Below are 24,539 nucleotides of genomic sequence, written 5' to 3'. Positions count from 1 at the left end.
TCTCGCTCGTCTCGCGTTTTTTCGCTCGTCTCGCGTTTTCTCGAAAGTCTCGCGTTTTCTCGCTCGTCTCGCGTTCTCTCGCTCGTCTCTCGCGTTGTCTCGCTCGTCTCTCGCTTCGGTCTTTTGGTTTGAGTCTATGATGTGTGTCTATGTTGTATGATATATGTTTCAGCTTTCTTGAATGAGTGTCAAAAAAAATTCTTATAAAAAAGTCTTATTAGAGGTTCATTTTATTCTTAATGCTGATAGGTAGACACACCTTGAATTTTGCTCACGCTAGCAAAAAAAGGCATGTCTACTATTAGTACAAAGATGTTCATGTACCTCACGTAAAAAAAAGACTTTATATGTGGATTTGTGGACTGATGGAACCCTCTGGCGTCTTCATCTTCAATGGGCATCTACAAGCATAAAAGGTTAGTTTTTTAGTCTGATCATGAACGCACGAATAGTCTGGTGAACGCACGAAAGTCTGATCATGAACGCACTAATAGTCTGGTGAACGCACGAAAGTCTGATCATGAACGCACGAAAGTCTGGACATGAACGCACTAAAGGTCTGATGAACGCACAATTTTTTGGTGCGTTCATCAGACCTTTGGTGCGTTCATGTCCAGACTTTCGTGCGTTCATGATCAGACTTTCGTGCGTTCACCAGACTATTCGTGCGTTCATGATCAGACTTTCGTGCGTTCACCAGACTATTCGTGCGTTCATGATCAGACTTTCGTGCGTTCATCAGACTATTCGTGCGTTCATGATCAGACTTTCGTGCGATCACCAGACTATTCGTGCGTTCATGATCAGACTTTCGTGCGTTCACCAGACTATTCGTGCGTTCATGATCAGACTTTCGTGCGTTCACCAGACTATTCGTGCGTTCATGTCCAGACTTTCGTGCGTTTTTCCTTGTTTCTAGACCATGTAAATTTGAACGCACGACACCCCCGTCGTGCGTTCATCTGGGTCTGGACATATCGACTTTCCGTCTGGGAACTCAACCTGGGTAGTAACATGGCACCATTTTGAGATACCTGCGCTGCGCAGGTGCAAAAACCTTAGTTTCGTGCAAAATTGTTTTTTAGCGTCCAAATAGGCGTCATGTTTTATTTCAGAGATTTCTGTTGCAAGAGACTTCATAGTGCGTGTTGCTCACTGAGAGTCCCATTCAGGAAACCCCATTCCACACGAATTGAATCTATTATTTTTGTCTAAATACACATTTTGTCAACGTAAAACCGTACTTTTTTAATGTGAAGTAAGTGAGTTAGTTCGATTATCTCTTTTCTGATACGGAGACGACAAAGGTTTGTTTTTTTAGGTAAAGTGCGGAGAATATCCTTTTTGCGAGCTTTCATCCTCTATGTAGAGCTTTGCGTTGGTGTTGCGTAAGCCCATCCACTATTAGATGAACATTCGTGAGACATCAACGGGCAAAGCAGTGTGTTTATTATCGCATTCCGTTGCCTCTTCGATGCCAACTACTTCCTCCAAGGTTGCAAGCTTCCTCCGATTACAACTGGCATGCGTCGCTTGTTACGAGTGAGACAAAAAACGATGGCATCAACAAAATTTCGATTATATTTTTCTTCTTACAAGAAATTTTTGTGACCGTTAATAGTTCGTGTACGACTAAAAAGAGCAAACTTTTGCTTAACAACTCTGGTGAAAAAAGACTAGACGTTTTGCGGAGAGGTTTTTTTGCAACTTTTTCAGGTTTCTGAAGCAGATGGGAAAACTTCTGGATTCATGTACATCTTCACAGCCATGGACTGATCCCAAAGCACAGCAACCATCAACAACAACAAAAGTAGCACCTCACAAAAATTTACGGGCTCTAGAATTCGCGTGCCCTATATAATCAGTTGTTTTTTTGGGGCACATTCTATATACTATTTAAAATCTATATAAAATGCCTTCAATGATCTGTTAAATAAGGGAAACCTTCAGCAGGTTTTCTTAACTTCCTACCGCACTACCATGATCCGCATGCTATGCGTTGCGGAGGAGATCATGCAATGCGACAATGGCTCTACCATACATTGCCATTAGGATCTCTTTGTGTCGTGTTTTCTTGGGACTGCAAGCAAGTGCCGGCTGCAAAAAACAGGGATGGGATAAGTATGAATTTTGCGAAACACAGCTTAAAACAGGACAAGTTTTTTCTTATTTTCAAGAAATAATAGTCAATTGAGGCAATTGATTGCATTTGTTGCCTCTGTTTGGTGTACTGCTTCATTTTGGTGAGCATCAAGAATAGACCTTTAATTTATACTATATTCAATTCCACCATTTTAGAGCTAGGTAACTGGTACAGCTAACTGGTAGAACTGGTAGGCCCAAGTAGAGCTAGGCAAGTGTGTTTTTGCAGTTAATGGTTTCCCGTACCTAACCTTCAGAGATCATCAGTACTGAATCAGAACAAATTCAGAGAAATTTAGGTTTTCAGTACTGAATCAGAGATAATTCAGAACGATTTCTGAATTTCTCTGATTCAGAGAAAAATTCAGAATCAACTTTCTCTGAACATCTCTGAATCAGAGCAAAATCAGAATAACAATTTCTGAATCATCTCTGATTCAGAACAAAAATCAGAAGTTTTTTAAAGCAGCAAAACAAACAAAATTGGTCAAAAAACTGGCTCCGAAATAGGTCTTTGCAACAATAGCAGTGATAAAAGTAGGCATCTTGAGTTTCAATACAGTCGCAATTCAGATCAAGAGCTACTTTTTCCTTCTGGTTACTCTAGCGAACAAAATTATTGTCAGATTTATTCTTTTGTTTAATACAACAACTAATAGTTTATATTCCAACTCTTTTTCTATCAGGTTTCTTTCCGAAGCCTTGCTAAGTCAGCGTTAAGCCTATGCTATTGTAGTCTCTCTCCGCAGCTTTGTTAAGTTGGTGTTTCGTCTATGCTATTGATTTTTCAATCGCGTGTTCCGTTTGAGTTCATGTGGCTCGGGATCTTAGTCTACTAGAAACACCATTAAAAGTGTTTCTGATTGGCTGTTTTATTGAACAAATTCTTCTTTGTCTGTTATTTTTTGTTCCTCTGTGCCCTCCCATCTTTTGTTTTTCTTGGTTGATTTTTGTTTTGTTTTATCTGAGTTAAGCAAAATTTGATGTAAATGTACCTGTACCGGACTAGTCGGAGAATTTGCCTGACTTCTTTTTAACTTCCTCTTGGAGCTATTTGTCTGATCGCGTTTGTTTTTTGAGGATTTGGGTTTAATTCTTATGCCGATGTTGTGTCCCGACCAATTGTTACATTTGATAAACAGCCATGCGTTTTCGACAGATGCCTTGTAGCCGATTGTTTACTGTTTTGACATGAACTTTTCTCAATCTTGGCAGTATATTGTTTCCGGAACCCTCTGGGGACAATAAGTAAAGTTATTCGTAAAACTGCCATTACTTTTTTAACGTTCTATGCAATAGGTCTGAAATTTGGTCTAGCACTTCCATTTAATTGCGGAAATCTTTAATGTAACGGCAGTGTACACATTTTCTGCTACATATCATTCCAAACATGCTGAGTTCTGCGTTGTCTTGTGTTTGTTTGTTTTTTTACCCAAATATCTCAAGTGGATTGAAGATATGTGTAGTGGATTGTGTGCTATTATACGTTCTATGTCTGCCATCAATTACAACAATGTATATACCATTTCCACCTGCTCCAATTTTTTTGTTCCATGACGTTTGCAATAATGATGTGGTCTTCTCCAACTTCTTTTTCTCGGATAACTTCTCCTTCACGTATAAACTATTGAACATTAGTTTTCCCTCTATGCTGCCATTGATGGGGTACAATAATCTCATCTGCCTCGCCTGTTTTTAAACCTCATCGTCTGGTAGGGTTTTTTTCTGTAGTTTTTCCATTTGCTGATCTCTTCGCTTAGTTTTTTGGCAATTTTTTTCTAAACAGATGTGCGAGGAGTCAAGTTTGTTTTTACTTTCCTTGTGTTTGCTTGTTACTGCTTGTTACAATAGTTTTTTGCAGTTCCACTCTAATTTTTCTTCTTGTCGATGAGATTCTTGGTTTATTTTGATTTGAATTGTGACACTAATTTATTGGCGGTGGTTGGTCCGACATTCCACAAAAAAATAGTTTGGCCGACATTCCACATTGTTAGAGTGCAAGCCCTCTTTCTTGGCTTGAGCACTAGTGGATATGTCCAACATTAGCTCTGTAGGGGGAGCGTATTGCGATAGCAGGTCTGTAACACACTGTAACCCCTTTTTTAAGCAATTGATGTTACAATCGTAAGTAGGATGGATAGTTACTATTTCGATCTGTTTGGTCTACCAATCTAAATTTTTGTCGGACCATAGTCCGACCCAAAAGACCTCTGATCAGACCATCGCGCAAAGATCAGACCATAGTGCGACCCAAGATTTGGTGCAATCATAGTGCGACCCAAAAAATTTATGCGACTTTCGAGCGACTCAAATATTCGTGCGAATCTCGAGCGACCGAAATTTGCGCAATCATCGTGCGGCAGAACATTGAAATTACATGAAACTGTCCGGGGAGACGTAGGTGATGGGCGAGGGTGAATTTCGACGGAGTGGAATTTAACTATCAGCTTAACGAATAACCTCAATCTTCTATCAATTTAAATCCCTTAAAGAAGACAAAAGTAAGAAAACTGGATTTTGTGAAACATCCAAATGAAATCTCGTGTCATTATATCTATTAACAATTATATCCAAACTACTGCTTAAGGGTCAATCAAGCGAACAATTTCTTTTGAAAAAGAGCTTAATCATCGGGTCAAAGAATTGTGCAAATCAGTTCAAACTCTTACCCCAAGTTTTTTTGAGCCCCTGATTACTCGCCCTTTGATCATACTCGCCCTTTAACCGTAGTGCGATCATTGTCCAGGCCATTTCACAGACTTTGCCCTCTGATCAAAGCCTAGTGCGACCATTGTCCAGACCATCTTGCGACTCAAGCGTAGCGTTTCCGAGACCATGTTTTTTGGGCCGCACCACGCCACCACTGTCTGAACAAAATGGCCTGATCAGATTGGTCTATTTTCACGCACCTAAAGCTGGGCAGTTAAATTTTAATGTTCCAAGTCTTTTTAATCAGGTTTCTTTCCGCAGCTTTGTTAAATTTTTGTTGTGTCTATGCATTTGGTCTTTCAATTACGAGCTCTCTTTGAATTAATGTGGCTGCTGATCAACGTCTACTAGAACTATTAGTACAATGATTTCTGTTTGGCTGTTTTATGGAAGTAATTCTTTTTTTGTCTGGTATTTTTTGTTCCGCTGGACCTCCATTGTGGTTTTTTCTGGTAGATTTTTGTATTGTCTTTTCTAGGCTAAAGAAATATTGGTTGAAAATTTACCTAAGTACCGGACTATTCACGGGATTCACCTCACTTCTTTTTCAATTCTCGGTGGCGCTATTTTGCGTACTGCGTCTGTTTTTGGGGTTTTTAGTGTATTTTGTTTTTAGTATTTTGTCCATGTTGTGTCCAAACTAATTAATTGGTACATTTCAAAAACATTTCCACATCTATAACTTCTCGACTGATACCTTGTAGCCAACTTTGTAGTTTTGCCATAAATTTTTCCTCATCTTAGCAAAATTGTTACTGGAATCCTCTGGTATTAATAAGAATAGTTATTCGCAAAACTGCCATTACTATTTTTACGTTCTCTGTGTTATGTTTGAAAAATGGTCTAGCATTTATGATTAACTGCAGAACATTCAAGTGTTCCGGCAGTATTCAGCCATTCTGCTACCTATCATTCAAAACATGCAGAGGTCTGCGTTGTCTGTGTTTGTTTTTGACCAAAATATCTCAAGTAGATTGAAGATAAGCGTAGAAGAAAAATTCCAAACTTTTTGTTTCCCAAACTTTTTTTAGAGAAAATTGTCTGGTATTATATCTTTTTGTTGTCCCGCAATTGTCACTTTTCATAACATGGCAGCATATACCAGTTGCCTCTGTTCCAATTTCCCTGTATCATCATTCGTACAAGTTATGACGTTCGCAATAACTATTTGGTCTCCTCTCACTTCTTTTATAAGAAAGTGAGCTTTCAAAAAATGGATGGCAACATTTTAGTTTAATCTTCATCTCAACTGTCTCACTTTTTTAATCGTCATCATTTGGTACGTCTGCTCCTGGTTTTTTCTGTTTTCGTTCATTTCCTGATTCGTTCGCTTAGTTTATTTTGGTTATTTTTTCTAACCAAATATACTAAGAATTAGGTCTGTTTTTCCTTCCTTGTGTTTGCTGGTTATTGCTGACTGCAATCGCTTTTTTCGCAATTTCATTGCCAATTGTTTATACTAGTTTTCGCTAAAGTGCTTTGATGATTTTGCTATTAATTGTAACATTAATTTATTGGTGGTTAGTTGGCAGGCATTCCACAAAAACTTATGGTCAGATTTATAATTTTTCTGTACCAGGTTCTCGTTGATAAACTACTACTATATTGTGAAAAAAAAATTCTATCAGATTGATTTCTGGCCCCTTCAGTTCTCTCACGGCTCTATGCATTGAAGGTTGTCTTGGTAAAAATAACAAATTCAATCAATTTGTTTAAAAAAGTAATCCATCTACAGAGTTAAACGGAATTTTTCTGGAGTCCCTGACACTATTGACAATCTTAATTTTTTTGAGATCAGTCTAGCAAATAGCGGTCGTGCCACTGCTAACTTTTGTAAATCACAAATTAAAGTCAACACCTTCGTGAGGTAAATTACACGAAACTATTTACAAATGGCAATTATGCACATTTTTATTTAGAGTTCACGATAAGTTTTTTTCCAATATTGTTTTCAAATTGATTTCAGATTTCAGCAATTTTTTAATGGTTTCATTAGTTTTTAAACCTCAAAATTAATCTATTAGTGTCTTAAAGTCATTACATATTTTTTTCATGTTATGGTAAATATTCAATTAAAAAATTTCAAAAATAAAACTGATAATTTGTTTTTAGCTTAGAAAAATCATAAAGAGGCTCCATGAAATGTTTTTCTTGTCTTAAAAGATGACTTACAAATTCTTCAAAGAGCAGTTTTCCTGAAAAATGTTTGCTACAAAATTAAGCATTAAAAAAATTTTGCAGGTAATTTACCTGAATTGTTTGCAGGTGAGAAGTTTTGAGGAGCATTGTGCAAGTAAATTTTACATATACTGTTCAGGTAAAATTACTTTTTCATTATTTAGAGTGTGCGCCTAAAAATTATTTAAAAACAAGTTTCCAGAGTTAAACATAAAACGATATATTTTGAAACTTTCTTACCCACTTTTTGCTCTTGCTCATGTCGGGTGTCTTAATTGTTTTCAAATGGAAATTGATTTTCATACAAAAATCTCGTTTTCATTCGTAGTTCTAGATTTGTTAAAATAAAAAAGAATTTGCCAAACTTGCATGCTTGATGTCTCCTGCATTGTTTTCTCGACGGTAGCCGCAATACCAGCCAAACATTCTTTAATCCAAAACATTTTTTGTCCAAAACTTAATAAAAAAGAATCCGCCAAACTTGCATGCTTGATGTCTCCTGCATTATTTTCTCGACGGTAGCCGCAATACCAACCAAACATTCTTTAATACAAAACATTTTTTTGTCCAAAACTTAACAAAAAAAGAATCCGCCAAACTTGCATGCTTGATGTCTCCCGCATTATTTTCTCGACGGTAGCCGCAATACCAACCAAACAATCTTTAATCGACAACGTTTTTTGTCAAAGTTTGGTATTCAGTTTTAAAGAGTTTATTACATTGATGATTAAATCAACCACATCATGATTTGAGCTCTACTGTTTCCCCCTAAACGAATCCCTATTTTGTAAATTTTACTTCTTAAATTATACAATAATAGCTGATTATCAGACTTTTTTCGCAATTGATGGAAGATTATCGTTAATATCTAAAATCATTGTAACTTATTGAATTATTGAAATTGTTCATTAGCGAAGAGAAAAATGTTCATGACACTAAATTGTTTCGCAATTTCGAACTAAAACTCTCTGATAATTAGCACAAAGTTTTAAAAAACTTTTCCAAAAGTGACTATTTTTTGTAATAACTTAGATTCGTTCATTCTTGTATGCTTATTATATTCAAATACCTGTGAAATTGAAGTTGTTTGAAAATTGGGGATATTCTAGTAGAATATTATAAGAACACCAAACAATTTTGAACTAGTATTTTTTATCCGTACCGTATTCTTTTCAATTTTACTTATTTCTCATTTTTTTTCCGGAGCTGAAAATCCCCACCATATTCTGATAAAAAAGTTCTTAAGAAATCATCGTAGATTTAAATGTAATTGAAACTTTGGGATGGAAGTCTATTCTATTCAGATTTCCACAGGTCTGCTCAGAAAGTTTTTTTGGAAGAAAGCGGTACTGGAAGGCTAGTACCTTTACAACCCTACTGCTCTTAAATAGAATAATGGGTCATAAAAAGCACTTCGCTCAATCCCTAATTGAGGTTTGAAACGCTACAGTAGTTGTTTACTCAATTGCCAAATGTAAAAAAATTGAGTCAAATTCGATAGTTCTATAGAATATTTTCATCAATTAAATGATGTGCCAACTTTAACATTCGAAAACATACAACATATTTCTTACAAAATTGTACAATAGGAAAAATATCTAACATAGTGTCGGCACTTTTGTCGGATATTATACATATTTTCAAGGTTTATCCTAAAAAGTTTCCAAATTGTCTTCATAATTTTCACCACCACAACTCAGTCGCAACCCGTGGCTTCTAGAACAAGAGTACAGTTGTCTTGAACTACATCAATTGACAAGGTTATAAGTAAAGTTTTGGGCGTTTTTTAGTAAGCACGGCCTCTTCGGACATTTTATAAGATTTGAAAATGTTTTTTGATGTAATTATTTTATTTTGGAAATGATCTGAATTTTTATAGTTTTTCAAAATACAAATGTGAAAAAATGATGCGTGGAATTTGCCGAAAGCAATGATTTCAGGAATTGTTTGAGTTTTAATTTTTTTATGCAAGAAATGCGTTGAAATTTGTTGCAATTTTTTATGCAAAATTGGCACGTTCAATTTTTTGCACAATTGAACGTAATTAAACTATGAACACATTTAGCATATTACCTACGTATTGTCAACACTTTACGGGGATATTTTCAAAAAGAGTTCTACTTACCCCCACTTATACCTCGCTCTAGCCTGGTTGTTGTTAGTAATACTTTTTTTCCTCATTATGACTTCCGACTACATTTGGATTATGGGACCGCCAAAATTAATAGAAAAATCTTGTTTGCTTCCAAACAAATTTATTTGGCTGGTTTCTTAGGGGAAAATTTTTATCTTTTCTCGCTTTAAGTTGTCGCGCTGGTGCATGTGCTACAGTTATAGTTTCTGTTGCAGACTAAGACATGAGTTGAACACGCATCTGTTCATGCAAATTGTTTTTTGCAGAAGTTGCAATTGTTTTACATGTCTGGTTGAAGCAGCTCTCTATTGGGAAAACGGATTCCATTAACTATACAGGTAAAAATTGTAATTTCTGCAAATAAAAATTCATATCACAGGTACAGCTGCTTATCCACCTTGTGCCCTTGTGTGAAAAAAAACCGCATGTGGCAAAGTGACAAACCAAAGTTAAAACTGGATGACATTACCACTTTTTCTGTACTATTGTTTTAGCATTTTTCACTAGTTTTCATCAATATTCTTTTTTTATCACCGTAATTTTCTTATTAGATTTTAAAAAAATGTTGGAATAATTTTTTAAAAAAAATAATCATTCATTTTGTTTAGAGATGCAGGCGTAAATGCGATAAATTCCGAATACTGGTTGAGAAAAACCGTTTCAAGTTTTAGTTTAGTGACTTGTCAGTTTCGAGTTGTTCACAGAACCATTAGATCAATTTATTTTAATCGCGTTTGGGAGTCAGTGCATGAAATAATGAACGAGTTGCAACATGCTACAGTCTTTGAGCTTTATTTTATTGAACTTTTTAATGACGTTTTGCTCCAAATTCGAAATCAAACGCCAGTCCTAACACTCAATTTTTCCGAGCTCCATAAGTGATCTCACACACGATCAGTGTCAAAAAATACATTGCTTTCCAAAGCAAGACAATAAAGAGCTGGAAATAATTCATTAAGAGTTAGAAGGGTTAATGCATTCAACTTTATGCAGGAAAGTAACCTTATACCCTCAGATTTGTGTCAGAAGAGTACTTCAAGCTTTCAACGGTTTTTTCATAAGTATGAAAAAGGCTATCTGCCCAATAGCTTAGTAATTCATAAATTTTCTTCTAGTTGTCCACTTTTTCAAGTTCCCCACCCCTAGGTCTTTGGTTTCTCCTTATTAGGTCTCCTGGGCTCTACCTTGTTGTGCATCAGCCTGTAGTACAGTCCATGTTGGTACTTCTTTTTTTGCCTTTCATAGAACAATTTTGATGCACCAGATAAACAAAATTCAATTCAATTTACTACTTCAAGTCTTCCACGGAATTCTTCCGGTTGTTATTGAGTTTCGCAAGTGAACCCCCCTCTACAGTCAAGGTCACTACATGAAGGTGATTTTTAAACATGAAATAGGTTAGTTCGTGAATTGAACTGAAATACATGAAAAACAATCAAGCACGTTATTACGTTTATTTTCTTTACAACGACAGATAAAACATGGAGCTCGTGATTTAAAGAAGCAAAGATCTTGACCATCAAACGTCAGTTGTTTATCGTCATTGAACAGAGCTAACATAGTTCAGATGGCTTTTTGAACAAAGGTCACAAGTTTTGTGATCACAATCAGAATTTAAACGGACAAATTTAAATCTCAAAAGTACGGAAAATTTTGCTGAAAAAATGATTTATCGAACCAAATTATGTATTACATGGCTTTTGCTCATATTTGTAAACACCTGCACAAGTATGCCGTATTATAAGTACGATTCAATTCCAGGAGAAGCTGCCTTGTCTTCTCAAAATAAAACTTCGAACCTAATTATCAATGGGGTTCCAAGCCAAAGAAGACTTTTTTACGCAAGATTGAGATTTATGGGTTCAGTAGCATTTTGTGGTGCTACAGTTATTGAAGAGAAGTTTCTAATGACAGCGGCTCATTGCGTTTATGATTCAACAGGTACCTGGTTCAGATTCAACAATTTTTGAGATCTTTTCCGTTTGTGAAATAAATAACCGTAAATTAATAAATCTGAAGATTTGAAATTCGGCTATAATCTTACGAGAAGTAAATACAATAATACAAATATCCTTTATCACTTTAGAATATGTGGCAGAGAACTCAAGCCAAGAAATTAAGTTCTTGAAAAACATTCCAAGAAATGTATTGGATTTACGGATTGAGCGATACCCGTAGAGTGCAAAATTTGTAAAGTTGGCCAAGTCTTTGAACCTGGTGGTCTAAAATTTGTTGATTTTTTCGAATGATTTGATTCTTGGTTAGCGTATATCGGCTTTATATTTACACATTTTAGTTTCAATGATATCCGAGAACAATAATTTTATAACGTTATATATCATTTAACAATGATATAGGTCATCTTGTTGTTATATGAACTTCAACGAAAGCAACGAAAAGTTTCTTATTGCCATCAAATCTCAAATCATTTCATCATAATTTCTTTTATTCGAATTTTATCATAATTTCTTTTATGTGATTTCAGAAAAGAAAAGCTTCGATTAAAAATAAATTTTTTGGAGCTATGGTACAAGAACAAAATATTCGAGACAACAAAATTAATTTTTTGTGTCAAAAAAGAAACGTCAAAAAATGATATGATCGCGCATCAATAACTCAAAAGCTGCGGAGCTCTTTTTTAATCCGAATTTCCTAATTAACTTTTTTATGCTTTTTTGCGTTTGTCTAGAAACATTTTACATTTTGACCTCATATACCAGTGCCAGAATTGTTCCATTGAAGCGTCAACAAAACCAATGAACTTAGGAACACAATGATATCCCAATTTCATTGCTTTGATAAAAAAAAAATTGTGAGCAAATTTGTATTTTGAATCACAAGATGCACAAAAAACTTTGTTTAAATTATTTTCATTCAACCTTCAGAAGATAATTGAAGAAAGATGAAGCTGTACATTTGTTATCAGCTCGCAAATTGCAGGATTGTACTAGTTTTTTTTTTAACTTCTATTCTCACCTTTAATTGTGACTACTTTAAATTTGCACTTGGTGGCATTATTTCATAGGAAATAATGTGAATGCCCTAGATGAGTTGATTGAATCCTAAGCACGAGGGGAGGTGTTAGTTGATTCAGAGCAATCTATTTCGCATCCTAAGATCCATCGATTTTATGAGTCTTGACAACATAATTGAGTGATAGTCCAAATAAGTCTTAGTAAATAGTCTAAGTTTGAATATAAACCCACTGTTGCGAATCATAAAGCCGCTGGTTTAGGACATATTTTTTGTCCTATTTTAGTTTCGTGAATTTAATGATAAAAAACCAGAAAGGCTAACAGCATCCAATGAGCACTACAAATGCCATGCCCGAGTCCAAAAGTCAACTTTTTGCCGATGGTGACAAAATTGGTCAACTTTCTGTATTCAATAACTTTGTTTTCATTGCGTTTTTAATGAATTTTTAGTTCATTGTTTTTATCTTTGCTTGGTGTTTCATCGGTTAAGTTTGAGTGTTGATATCCCAACTCCCCAAGCACTGATTCGAGTATCGTTTGCGGTGGATGTGACATGAAAAGAATTAAATGTCAAAGATGTAAATAAATTTCGGCTTGCAAAAAAACTTTGTCTGGTCATAGTAATGCAACTCTGCAATATCTGGATCATGATTCCACTCTATGTTTTCATAGTCTTCTCCATTTGCACAATTCCAACCCCCATCAAATTGTTTTCCGGATCTTTGGTCATCGTCCAGATTACACAGCCTGATCAAAATTGCAAATATTGCAGAGTCCCGCAATCTAGAAAACATAACCGCGCTCTGCCGGTTTTTTTGCGTTATCTTCTGCTAGTATTTCGAGTCATTGCCAATTGTTTGCCTGGGTATTCTAGTCATGGCCACTTTTACCTGGATCACCCGGTTTCCATTTCCACCACCTCATTGGGTTAAACTTCATTTTAAATTCTTCCAGTATGTTGAGGCAATTACGCTACGCATTGAGCTGTTGTGTATACATAAAAAGGGCCACACTGTTGATTATATACATTTTAACGTGGTTAAAAAACATTTAAAATAAAGTTTTTCCTTTTTCAAACCGATGAACTTGTCAAAACTAACTTATTAAGAAGAACAGAGATGCTGTAGACAGTGTAAAAACCCCTAAATTTTTAAGTTGAGAATAAAAAGTCAATCTTTCTTAAGAAGGAAAAATATTAGCTGAGGTATTTTAAACTCCTTTTTTCATCTTTTCTTCATCTTTCCTCGAGGGAAAATCGCGGCAACCACTTTCAACATTTTTTTTTTACTTTTCAACTTTACACGCTTTGCGTCTACATCTTATGGATGTTTTAGGTACTTTTTCTGTAAAAAATTTTTTGATGAGTTCGAGAGTGATAATTGATAGGAGCCGATGTTGATTTTTTCGTGGTTTTATATTTTCGAAACAAATTGAAATGTCATTTATTTTGAAATGTCAAAAAAGACTTATATCATTTATTTGAACTTCTATTGTCAACGAGATTTAAAAAAGAGCTTAATTCTTAAATTAGTTACACAGAAAGCACAGAAAGCAGTAAAAATACATTTCTTTTCAATAATGGTGTAGAAGTGTTTCACTCAGCTTTTAATTTGGAGTGGGATATCATTGTTCCTTCAAATTATCGGTTTTTGAGAGAATTTGTTTTCAGGTGCTGCATTTTAATTTCTTCTTTCACCGGCATCATCTAAAAATTATTTACAATTGCTTTTAGAAAAAAAATCCAAGCCTAATAAGGTTCAATTGTTGCAGGATGAGTTTTTTGAGGGCTATATAATGGTCTATGGGTCTTACATACTTTTTCTTTTCAAAAATATAAGAAGTTACATTGATACTTTTTAATACTTTCATTTCACGTTAAATGTTTTAAGTTCTTACCTAGCCTTCTCCTCAACATATTTTTTGTAACTTGTTTTGTAGAAAATATCACGATTGTTTAATTTTACAAGGATATATAGTTATTTTGGTTTTTTAAATATATTAAAAGTCAGTTTGCCGAAGTCAATATTATCTGTTGAATTGTTTGTACAACTGATATAAGTTTGACTCCATTGTCATTTCACCCCATTTATCGCTTCAATCCACTAATTTGCTGCCGACATTAAAGGCATGTTTTGTCATACTTAAGTGGATAACTTAGTCCCGTGTTCGGTTGTGATAGTTTCATATCAAGTCCTACGGGCCGATGAGGGCGCATGATAAAGGGGTGAATATATCGGGTTAAATTATAGAGGGGTTAATTAAATAGGGATGAAAAAACGGGACACCTTGACAAACAGACCTTTCAAAAAGGGGAGCCTAAGTTCATGTTGCCAAAGTAAGTGCTCGATAAGCAATTGCATATTTTAATTTGAGAAACGTCTTGTTGCCAATTAATTGTATTTTAGCAATTTCTATTATTGTTTTTTTTTCTTCTAGTTAGTGAAGTGAGATCCTTTTATGGTTTTAAAAACTATTAAAGCAGGCAACTACAGTCATTGTTGAAAGGAGCAAATCGTCAATTTAGTAAAATATAGTTCGTCAACAATCCCCTATAGTAGGATTACATTTGCACAATAACATTTTCATAGTCTTCTTCATGTGCACAATTTCAATCACAGTCAAATTGTGTTTTGGATCTTTGATCATCGTCCTGATTGCACAGCCTGATCAAAGCTGCAGAGTCCCACAGGCTAGAAACTTGAACGCGCTCTGCCGGTAATTTGTGGTAGTTTCCGCTAGTATTTCGAGTCATTGCCAATTGTTTGCTTGGGTAGTCTAGCCATGGCCACTATTACTTGGATCAAACGGTTTGTATTTCCACCACCTTATTCGGTTTAACTTCATTATAAATTCTTCCAGTATGTTGAGGCAATTACGCTACGCATTGAGCAGTTGTGTATACATAAAAAGGGAAACAATGTTGATTATATACATTTTAACGTGGTTAAAAAACCTTTAAAATAAAGTGTTTCCTACTAAAAAACCGATGATCTTGTCAGAACTAACTTATTAAGAAGAACAGAGATGCAGTAGACAGTGTAAAAACCCCTAAATTTTTAAGTTGAGAATAAAAAGTCAAGCTTTCTTAAGAAGGAAAAAAATATCTGAGGTATTTTAATCTCCTTTTTCATCTTTTCTTCATCCTTCCTCGAGAGAAAATTGCGGCAACCACTTTCAACATTTTTTTTACTTTTCAACTTTACACGCTTTGCGTCTACATCTTATGGGTGTTTTAGGTACTTTTTCTGTAATAGATTTTTTGATGAGTTCGAGAGTAATAATTGATAGGGGCCGATGTTGATTTTTTCGTTGTTTTATATTTTCGAAACAACTTGAAGTGTCATTTATTTTGAAATGTCAAAAAGACTTATATCATTTGTTTGAACTTCTATTGTCAACGAGATTTAAAAAAGAGCTTAATTCTTAAATTAGTTACAAAGAAAACAGTAAAAATACATTTCTTTTCAATAATGGTGTAGTAGTGTTTCACTCAGCTTTTAATTTGGAGTGGGATATCATTGTTCCTTCAAATTATCGGTTTTTGAGAGAATTTGTTTTCACGTGCTGCAATTTAATTTCTTCTTTCACCGACGTCATTTAAAAAATATTTACAATTGCTTTTAGAAAAAATCTAAGCCTTGTAATGTTCCATTGTTGCAGGATGAGTTTCTTGACGGGTAGATAATGGTCTATGGGGCTACTATACTTTTTCTTTTCAAAATTTTACCCAAATTTATTCCCATTTTTAAAGTTTTTTGTTCTATCACCTAATCAGATTGAAAAATGGGCGCGATAGTGATTATAAGAAGTTACATTGATTCTTTTTTAATAATTTCAAATCATCTTAAATGTTTTTAGTACTTACCTAGCCTTCTTAACATATTTTTTGTATCTTGTTTTGTAGGAAATATCACGATTTTTTACTTTTGCAAGGATTTATAGTTATTTTAGTTTTTTAAATATTTTAGAAGTCAGTTTCCCGAAGTCAATATATTCTGTTAACTTGTTTGTACAACTGATATAAGTTTGACTCCATTGTCATTTAACCCCATTTATCGCTTCATTCCACTAATTTGCTGCCGACATTAAAGGCATGTTTTGTCATAATTAAGTGGATAACTTAGTCCCGTGTTCGGTTGTGATAGTTTCATATCAAGTCCTACGGGCCGATTAGGGCGCATGATAAAGGGGTGAATATATCGGGTTAAATTATAGAGGGGTTAATTAAATAGGGATGAAAAAGCGGGACACCTTGACAAACAGAGCTTTCAAAAAGGTGAGCCTATGTTAATGGTGCCAAAGTAAGTGCTCGATAAGCAATTGCATATTTTAATTTGAGAAACGTCTTGTTCCCAATTAATTGTAATTTAGGAATTTCTATTATTGTTTTTATTTCTTCTAGTTAGTGAAATGAGATTTTGTTATAGTTTTAAAAACTATTAAAGCAGGCAACTACAACAATCGTTGTTCAAAGGAGCAAATCGTCATTTTAGTAAAATATAGTTCCTCAACATTCCCCTATAGTAGGATTACATTTGCACAATAACATTTTCATAGTCTTCTTCATGTGCACAATTTCAATCCCCGTCAAATTGTGATTTGGATCTTTGGTCATTGTCCTGATTGCACAGCCTGATCAAAGCTGCAGAGTCCCACAAGCTAGAAACATGAACGCGCTCTGCCGGTAATTTGTGGTAGTTTCCGCTAGTATTTCGAGTCATTGCCAATTGTTTGCTTGGGTAGTCTAGTCATGGCCACTTTTACTTGGATCTAACGGTTGGTATTTTCATCACCTCATTTGGTTTAACTTCATTTTAAAGTCTTCCTGTAAGTTGAGGCAACTACGCTGCGCATTGAGCAATTGTGTATACATAAAAATGACCACACTGTTGATTATGTACATCATAACGTGGTAAAAAACCTTTAAAATAAACTTTTTCCCTTTTTAAACCAGTGAATTTGTCAAAACTATTTTATTAAGAAGAACGGAGATGCCGTAGATAGTGTAAAAACCCCTAAATTTTTATGTTGAGACTAAAAAGTCGATCTTTTTAAAGAAGCAAAAAATTAGCTGAGCTATTTTAAACTCTTTTTTCATCTTTTCTTCATCTTTCCTCGAGTGAAATTTGCGGCAACCGCTTTCAACATTTTTTTTACTTTTCAACTTTACACGCTTTGCGTCTACATCTTATGTGTGTTTTAGGTACTTTTTCTGTAATAGAGTTTTCGATGAGTTCGCGAGTGATAACTGATAGAAGCCGATGTTGATTTTTTCGTGGCTTTATGTTTTCGAAACAACTTGAAATGCCATTTATTTTGAAATGTCAAAAAGACTTATATCATTTATTTGAACTTCTATTGTTAACGAGATCTAAAAAAAGAGCTTAATTCTTAAATTAGTTATACAGAAAACAGTAAAAATACATTTTTTTTCAAAAATGGTGTAAAATTGTTTCACTAGTCTTTTAATTTGGAGTGGGATATCATTGTTCCTTCAAATTATCGGTTTTTGAGAGAATTTGTTTTCACATGCTGCATTTAATTTCTTCTTTCACCGGCGTCATAAAAAAATTATTTACAATTGCTTTTAGAAAAAATCCAAGCCTTATAAGGTTCAATTGTTGCAGAATGAGTTTTTTGATGGGTAGATAATGGTCTATGGGTCTTACAATACTTTTTCCTTCCAAAAATTTAGCCAAATTTATTCCCATTTTTTGGAGTTTTTTGTCCTATAACCTAATCTGATTGAAAATCAGATTAGGTGATATGGTCTATGGTCTCGATAGTGCATATAAGAAGTTTTATTGATACTTTTCAATACTTTCATTTCACCTTAAATGTTTTAAGTTCTTACCTAGCCTTCTTAACATATTTTTTGTATCTTGTTTTGTAGAAAATATCACGATTGTTTAATTTTGCAAGGATTTATAGTTATTTTAGTTTTTTAAATATTTTAGAAGTCAGTTTCCCGAAGTCAATATATTCTGTTAACTTGTTTGTACAACTGATATAAGTTTGACTCCATTGTCATTTAACCCCATTTATCGCTTCATTCCACTAATTTGCTGCCGACATTAAAGGCATGTTTTGTCATAATTAAGTGGATAACTTAGTCCCGTGTTCGGTTGTGATAGTTTCATATCAAGTCCTACGGGCCGATGAGGGCGCATGATAAAGGGGTGAATATATCGGGTTAAATTATAGAGGGGTTAAATAAATAGGGATGAAAAAGCGGGACACCTTGACAAACAGAGCTTTCAAAAAGGGGAGCCTAAGTTCGTGTTGCCAAAGTAAGTGCTCGATAAGCAATTGCATATTTTAATTTGAGAAACGTCTTGTTGCCAATTAATTGTAATTTAGCTATTTCTATTATTGTTTTTTTTTCTTCTAGTTAGTGAAGTGAGATCGTTTTATAGTTTTAAAAACTATTAAAGCAGGCAACTACAGTCATTGTTGAAAGGAGCAAATTGTCAATTTAGTAAAATGTAGCTCGTCAACAATCCCCTAAAGTAGGATTACTTTTTAAAATTATTCGATCATCATATGAAGGGTTGCAGTATTATTTGCAAACAAAGATTGCCGATTGCGTTTTGTCGTCTCTCAAATGCTGAGATTGGAAAATTAACTATGGCTGATCGTTTTAGCGTTCATATATAAAAACAACACTTATAAAAGCTCATATTTGTCTGTTATTCGGTTTTCTATATGGCTATTTAGAAGCAATTTTCGCTTTGAAGTGAGGCTCAAAATTCCAGCGTTTAGCAATTTAAATTTTTCGGCTGGTCTTTTGATTTTGAAAGGACATTAACCCTGTGATAGCTATTAAAAATAAATGAGTAACTACTAGCATAATGATAAAAATAAGACGAACTATGCTAAGAACAAACTTTTTTGCAGAATTGTCACAATCATGTTATTGTGCAAGACTATGATTGTCGCAAAGTTTTATACTCCTAATTTTTTGTTATTTCAGCCGAGGAGATATTTGTAGAAATTGGAGACTTCGCACTCGCCCACGCACCAAAGACCAAATACAAAATAGCAGAGATATTCATTGCACCAGGGTCAGTACCTATACAGTTATATAACGAAACTTTCATATCATCAGGATAAGCTCCCCCCCTCGTGACGTTTGTAGCAATTAGTGTATATAAGTTTATATTGCCGTCAGTCAAAAGAATAACAACAAACCCTTGTTGACCCCATAATTCAAAAAGTTATAAAATTAAAACTTCATATTATGGCTTCTATGAAAAGTTGTAATCATAGAACTATCATTGTACGAAAGTTGTAAATTAACAAACTTTTAAAGAAATCATGAAGAGGGCTAAAACAATGCACAATTGGTGTGTTTCAAAAAATTAAATAGAAAAAAATTCGAAAAAACTATTTTTCAGTGATACCGTATTTATGGAAAAGTTGTAGTCATAGAACTTCATAAAATTTTTTTTTGAATCCTAAGATTTAGAAATCGTAATTTCCAGATGTAAGGCACCAGCTTTTTTTGTTTGGCGTCTTCGTTTAAGTTCTGGGGGCTAAAAAATTTTTTTTAAAAAAAAACACGATTTTTTGTTAAATGTCCATCCCTTTGTGCCCTTACAGGCACCTTCTCCCATGTGCTGTATTATAATTGTGCGTTGTTTCTTTCTTCTATGATGTGCTATAATGTTCCTGGCTTATCCGGGATTTTAGATTTTAGCTATATGTCTTGGAAAAAAAGAGCCTCCATTTTTGCTTATTCTGCAAGAAAAACAGTCAAAACTGTTTTTCCTTGTAGTTTAAGAAGCTCATGAGGACTCACGAAAAAACCAAGACTCTTTAAATGCCTCCTTTCTGTTATTATGGAAGAGTAGTAACCATAGAACTTCCTTATTATGGAAAAGTTGTAGTCATAAAACTTCCATTTATGGAAAAGTTTTAGTCATAGAACTTTCATTTATGGCAAAGTTATAACTTTACCAATCTTTTGAAACTTTTTTGATTTATGAAGTCAATGGTCCAAAATATGAAATTTCTATGATTATAACTTTTGGTCAACCCGGGAATGTAATTGATGAGAGCTTGTGCAATAGTGTAAATAATTGTCATTCTCTAATTCAAATTAAAGAAAATGCCAAATGCATAAAGCCATATTTCAAATGCATAAAGCCAAATTTCAAATGCATAAAGCCAAATTTCAAATGCATAAAGCCAAATTTCAAATGCATAAAGCCAAATTTCAGATGCATAAAGCCAAATTTCAAATGCATAAAGCCAAATTTCAGATGCATAAAGCCAAATTTCAAATGCATAAAGCCAAATTTCAAATGCATAAAGCCAAATTTCAAATGCATAAAGCCAAATTTCAAAGGCATGAAGCCAAATTTGTAAAAATTTGCAAATAATCTCTTCGCAAGGTCAAATTTGCAAAAAGTTTGCAAAATGATGTTAAGTTTGAAAAAAATTGCAAACGTTCGCCGAGTTTTTTCCGGTCGAGCTCTACTTAATTTATCAATTTAGCATTTCTCAATTGGCCATGGATACAGTCACATTTTTGTTTTCATAGATCCAAAAAATTCTACACTAAAATTTTCTCGTGCGAATCTCACAAAAAATCGCGTGACATTGCCCGATTTCTCATGCACAAACTGACACACATTTTTTATATCTTTTTCACGAGAAGCCGTGTAATTTCACACGATTTTCTCGGGCTCAACCATAAAATTATTGATGAACCATCATTATGAATCATGTAAAAATTATACAATTTTTCGTGTGTTACCGTATGATTTTTGCGTGGAGAATTCAGGCGAAATTTTGCATAGAAGCACATGATATTTCGAATAATTTCACACAGAAAATAGCAGGAAGTTTACACAATTCATCGTATTATTCGCACAACAAATCGTATGGTTAAGACCAAGAAAATTGTGTAAATTTACCCGATTTCTCGTTTAAATCACCCAAAAATGCTTTTTACGTTTTCACAAAGAAAAATCGGGTAGAAATGCATTTTTTGTAGATTATAGCATTATTTCTCATGTATACATTCTTTCCATTCTGCAGCAAAAAATCTCTTCTTTCATGTTGAAATTAGAATAAGCAATATCTCGTTCAACTGTTTTTGCGCCTGATTCAACCTAATTAAATTTTGCCGGGAAATCTTCAATGCCTCTGACTTAATAGACAAAAGTCAGGAAACCAGCCAAGTCTAATGTAGGGGGATGTTACCTGGGCTTCAACACTTAAACGAGACTGAGCGCTCATTAAAAATAATTACTTTTGGATTCATTCTATTAATATTGGGATATTTTCCGTTTGTGTCCCCCCAGCTTAGGGGCGCATATTAATTGCAGCCCCCAGACGCACGTGCCATATTTTTACATGATGATTTACTATGTAATGGCATGTGCTCTGTAACTGGGGGCGCATAACGTACTGGGGGGCACAAATGGAAAAGATCCTAATATTCTTAAGCTTAACTCAAAAAACAGCTTGCGGAATCCGTCTAAAACCGCAACTTGGGTTAGTGTGTATTGCATCTTTCAGGTTTGAGCCCAGTCTAATGCCTCGCAATGATCTGGCGATCCTGCAAACTGCGACTCCCATAATTGCTTTTGAACAAGTATACCTCCAAGTATGTCCAGAGGAAATTCCAGAGGAGTCCCTTCCCATGACACTTTTTGGAAGCTGTGGTATGGGAAAACCGGAGACCCTGGGCAATTCTCCCAAGATCGCAACTCCGGAGTTGATGGAAACTGCGTTTAGATCTGTGCCCTATCACCATTATGAAGGCAGCGATTACATACCCTGTAGAATAGATAATATTTGCACTGCTCCCGCAATACAAGGTTTTTAAAACAGTTTTTGTTAAATTCGAATGTCTACGGTCAGATTTCAGAATTTTTATTACAACGCAATGGGCAGATATCTCAAAATTCAAATGAAAGAAGATTACTGATTTTATGGGCCCTGCAAATCTAGTCTCCCATCTTAGCCCCAGCATACGACAATAAACTGTGTTTTGAACGCGCTCTGTGGCTTGGTTGAAAACAAGACAAAGTTTTGAAAATTGAGACTGAGCTACGACAGTTATGAAACAGAAAACTCAATGCAAACTCAAAAACTATTTCTTTTTAAACTCTAATTTTTAAAAGCGCCAAAAATTCATTTTTTAAAACCGTTTAGCTAAAATTTCATTTGAGAAAAACTTTTTCAATCGGAGACGACTAAGTTTTACTGCTCAAATTGAGGAAAAGCCTGTGAAACCATTGCATTTTTTATTTTGGAGAGTTTGAATCCTAATTAATTTAACTTATGTTCTATTCATCTGTTTTATTTTTAATTCTTTGATTTAACAAAGAGTAGAGGTCTTGCAGTTTTCAAGTTTTTCGAAAACAGGCAACTTCGCAATCATTCTGAAAACAAGCACACAGTCACATTGGCATACCGTTATTGGTCAACAATCTCGTGAATATGATTCCTTTTTAATTAATTTAATTTTTAAAACTTATTAACATATTTTATGATCAAGCGCGATGGTTTTATTTCTCTAAGTTTTTTTAATAGAAAATCATATTGAGTTTTGGTACATTGTGAGCGAGTGCATATTACCGATTCCCAGTTTTCCGATTTTCGCACTTACCTCATTTTTTTCACAAATGGGACTTTAGTATATAGCAACTCTTTGGCAATTTTAAAAAGCAATAATGCTTGCAACGATGATCGGTATTTGGAAATTACAGATATATTTTTGAATCTAATTTATGTTTTTCACAGACGCCGCCGTCTGCACCTTCGACTATGGCGGCCCCCTGTACAAGTTCGACACTTGTGGAGAAGATTTTGTGCCAGAGTGTGTATACGGGATAGCCAGCTACTCGGCCAGCAAGACACAAACTCCTCACAGAATATGCAACGATGGAAGCTACTTTGTTAGGCTGAGCTTTTTCTATGGCTGGATTGGACGGATTTTTCTGCAAAATAATTAAAAATACATTTGTTAGAAAATTAATTCAAAGTGCTACCATTTTGTTGTTTAATATATTTATATCTAATGTATTTACCAAAGAATTAACTACAATATGTAAAATTGAATTCTAAATGGCGGAGAGCACTCCATAAGGGAAAATCGATCTCATCGTTGCGGTCTACGATCAAAAACTTTTGGATTATATTGTAAGATGTGTTCAGCAAACTCACATTTTCCTAACTATACGATTACAATGACAGATAACCTTTGAGTAGCAATTTTAAACAAACCTGAGCACTTAACGCAATGATCACATGAGTGGTTCTGCAGCAAACACTTTTCCAACTCTTCTTGATATGAAGAAAGAAATTGGGGGTTGAAAAGATTTTCTGCTTTTTGAACCTTTTTCACCGATATAAATTCTGTTTCCGCTGTCTTTTCGCCTTACCTGTTCACAAACGGTACTCATGTGTAGAGTTGTTTTTTATTGCTCTTGAACGAAGTTCATAGCAATAATTGTAAACGTGTGTGTCTTTTTTATGCAAAATTTTCGTTTGACAGTTTTGACTTTTCGAGTGACTTTTACGCCCTTGACTTTTTGCGTTTGGCGCGATCTCTCTCGGTAACAATTTCAACCAACTGAAGGATCTATTCTGCTTTGCCCTCCCAGCTTAATGAGCCTATATTTTTTATGCCCCCCACGTGCTATTTTTTTACATAGTAATGTGTTATCCCCAATGATTGTGGAATTTTTTATCGTGTAAGATCTGACAAATTTCTGACAAAACCATCGTGCTAATAGCCTGTAAGGGGATGCATCTTCTTATCAGATCTGATAAGACGTTTATCAGATCTTATGTGATAAAAATACCTCTTATAAGATCTTACACGATAAAAAAATCCTCTTATAAGATCTTACACGATAAATATTCCTCTTATCAGATCTTACACGATAAAAATTTCCTCTTATATAAATTCCTGAAGTATGGTATATTCTTCATATTGAAGACAATTCAGAGTTGCTCTCAAGCAGTAGCCGAAAAACTACAGCAGGCAACACTTATGTGTCAGAGCAACAAAGAGAAAAATATCTTATACTGTCTTTTAAGACTTATAAGATATTGTAAAAAACATTATTTGAGTGGCAGGGGCTTTCTCCGAAGCAGTGATTATCAAACAAGGCTGACCATTTTTTTCGAAGACCAAAACTATAGTGGACTGCTAAATTTAGCCATGGTACCCAGTTAAAACTCACAATAAAACTGCCGCCAAAACAGAGTCAATAAGCGTTTTTTTCATAATTGGTCAGCTGACCAATTATTTTTTTTACTTTAGAATAATTTAATAATTTGATATTTTTTCAGAATAAATGCCAACAGTGGTAAATGTTAACCTCTAGTGTGGTTATTTGAAGCCCACTATTGAACTTCTTAGTCCGATTTAGCCCCCC

At 34.5% G+C, this 24,539-nt stretch overlaps 2 protein-coding genes across 2 annotated transcripts in view; one reads left to right on the top strand and one right to left on the bottom strand.

The window, feature by feature from the left end:
- LOC142354240 (integrin beta-3-like) overlaps positions 1-24,539 on the bottom strand; it is a 402,746-nt gene that overhangs the window by 234,476 nt on the left and 143,731 nt on the right. The gene's annotated exons all lie outside the window — the stretch shown is intronic.
- On the top strand, positions 10,726-23,202 carry LOC142354313 (myeloblastin-like). Its single transcript, XM_075406581.1, has 4 exons — positions 10,726-11,104; positions 19,112-19,202; positions 21,667-21,968; positions 22,897-23,202. The coding sequence occupies exons 1-4, from the start codon at positions 10,828-10,830 to the stop codon at positions 23,106-23,108; spliced, it is 882 nt and encodes a 293-aa protein (XP_075262696.1). The 5' UTR covers positions 10,726-10,827; the 3' UTR covers positions 23,109-23,202.

The sequence above is a fragment of the Convolutriloba macropyga genome, chromosome 15 (assembly GCF_964194025.1).
Source record: "Convolutriloba macropyga chromosome 15, txConMacr16.3, whole genome shotgun sequence".
In the NCBI taxonomy this organism is placed as follows: Eukaryota; Metazoa; Xenacoelomorpha; order Acoela; family Convolutidae; genus Convolutriloba; species Convolutriloba macropyga.
This window is presented reverse-complemented; position numbering and strand designations above follow the sequence as displayed.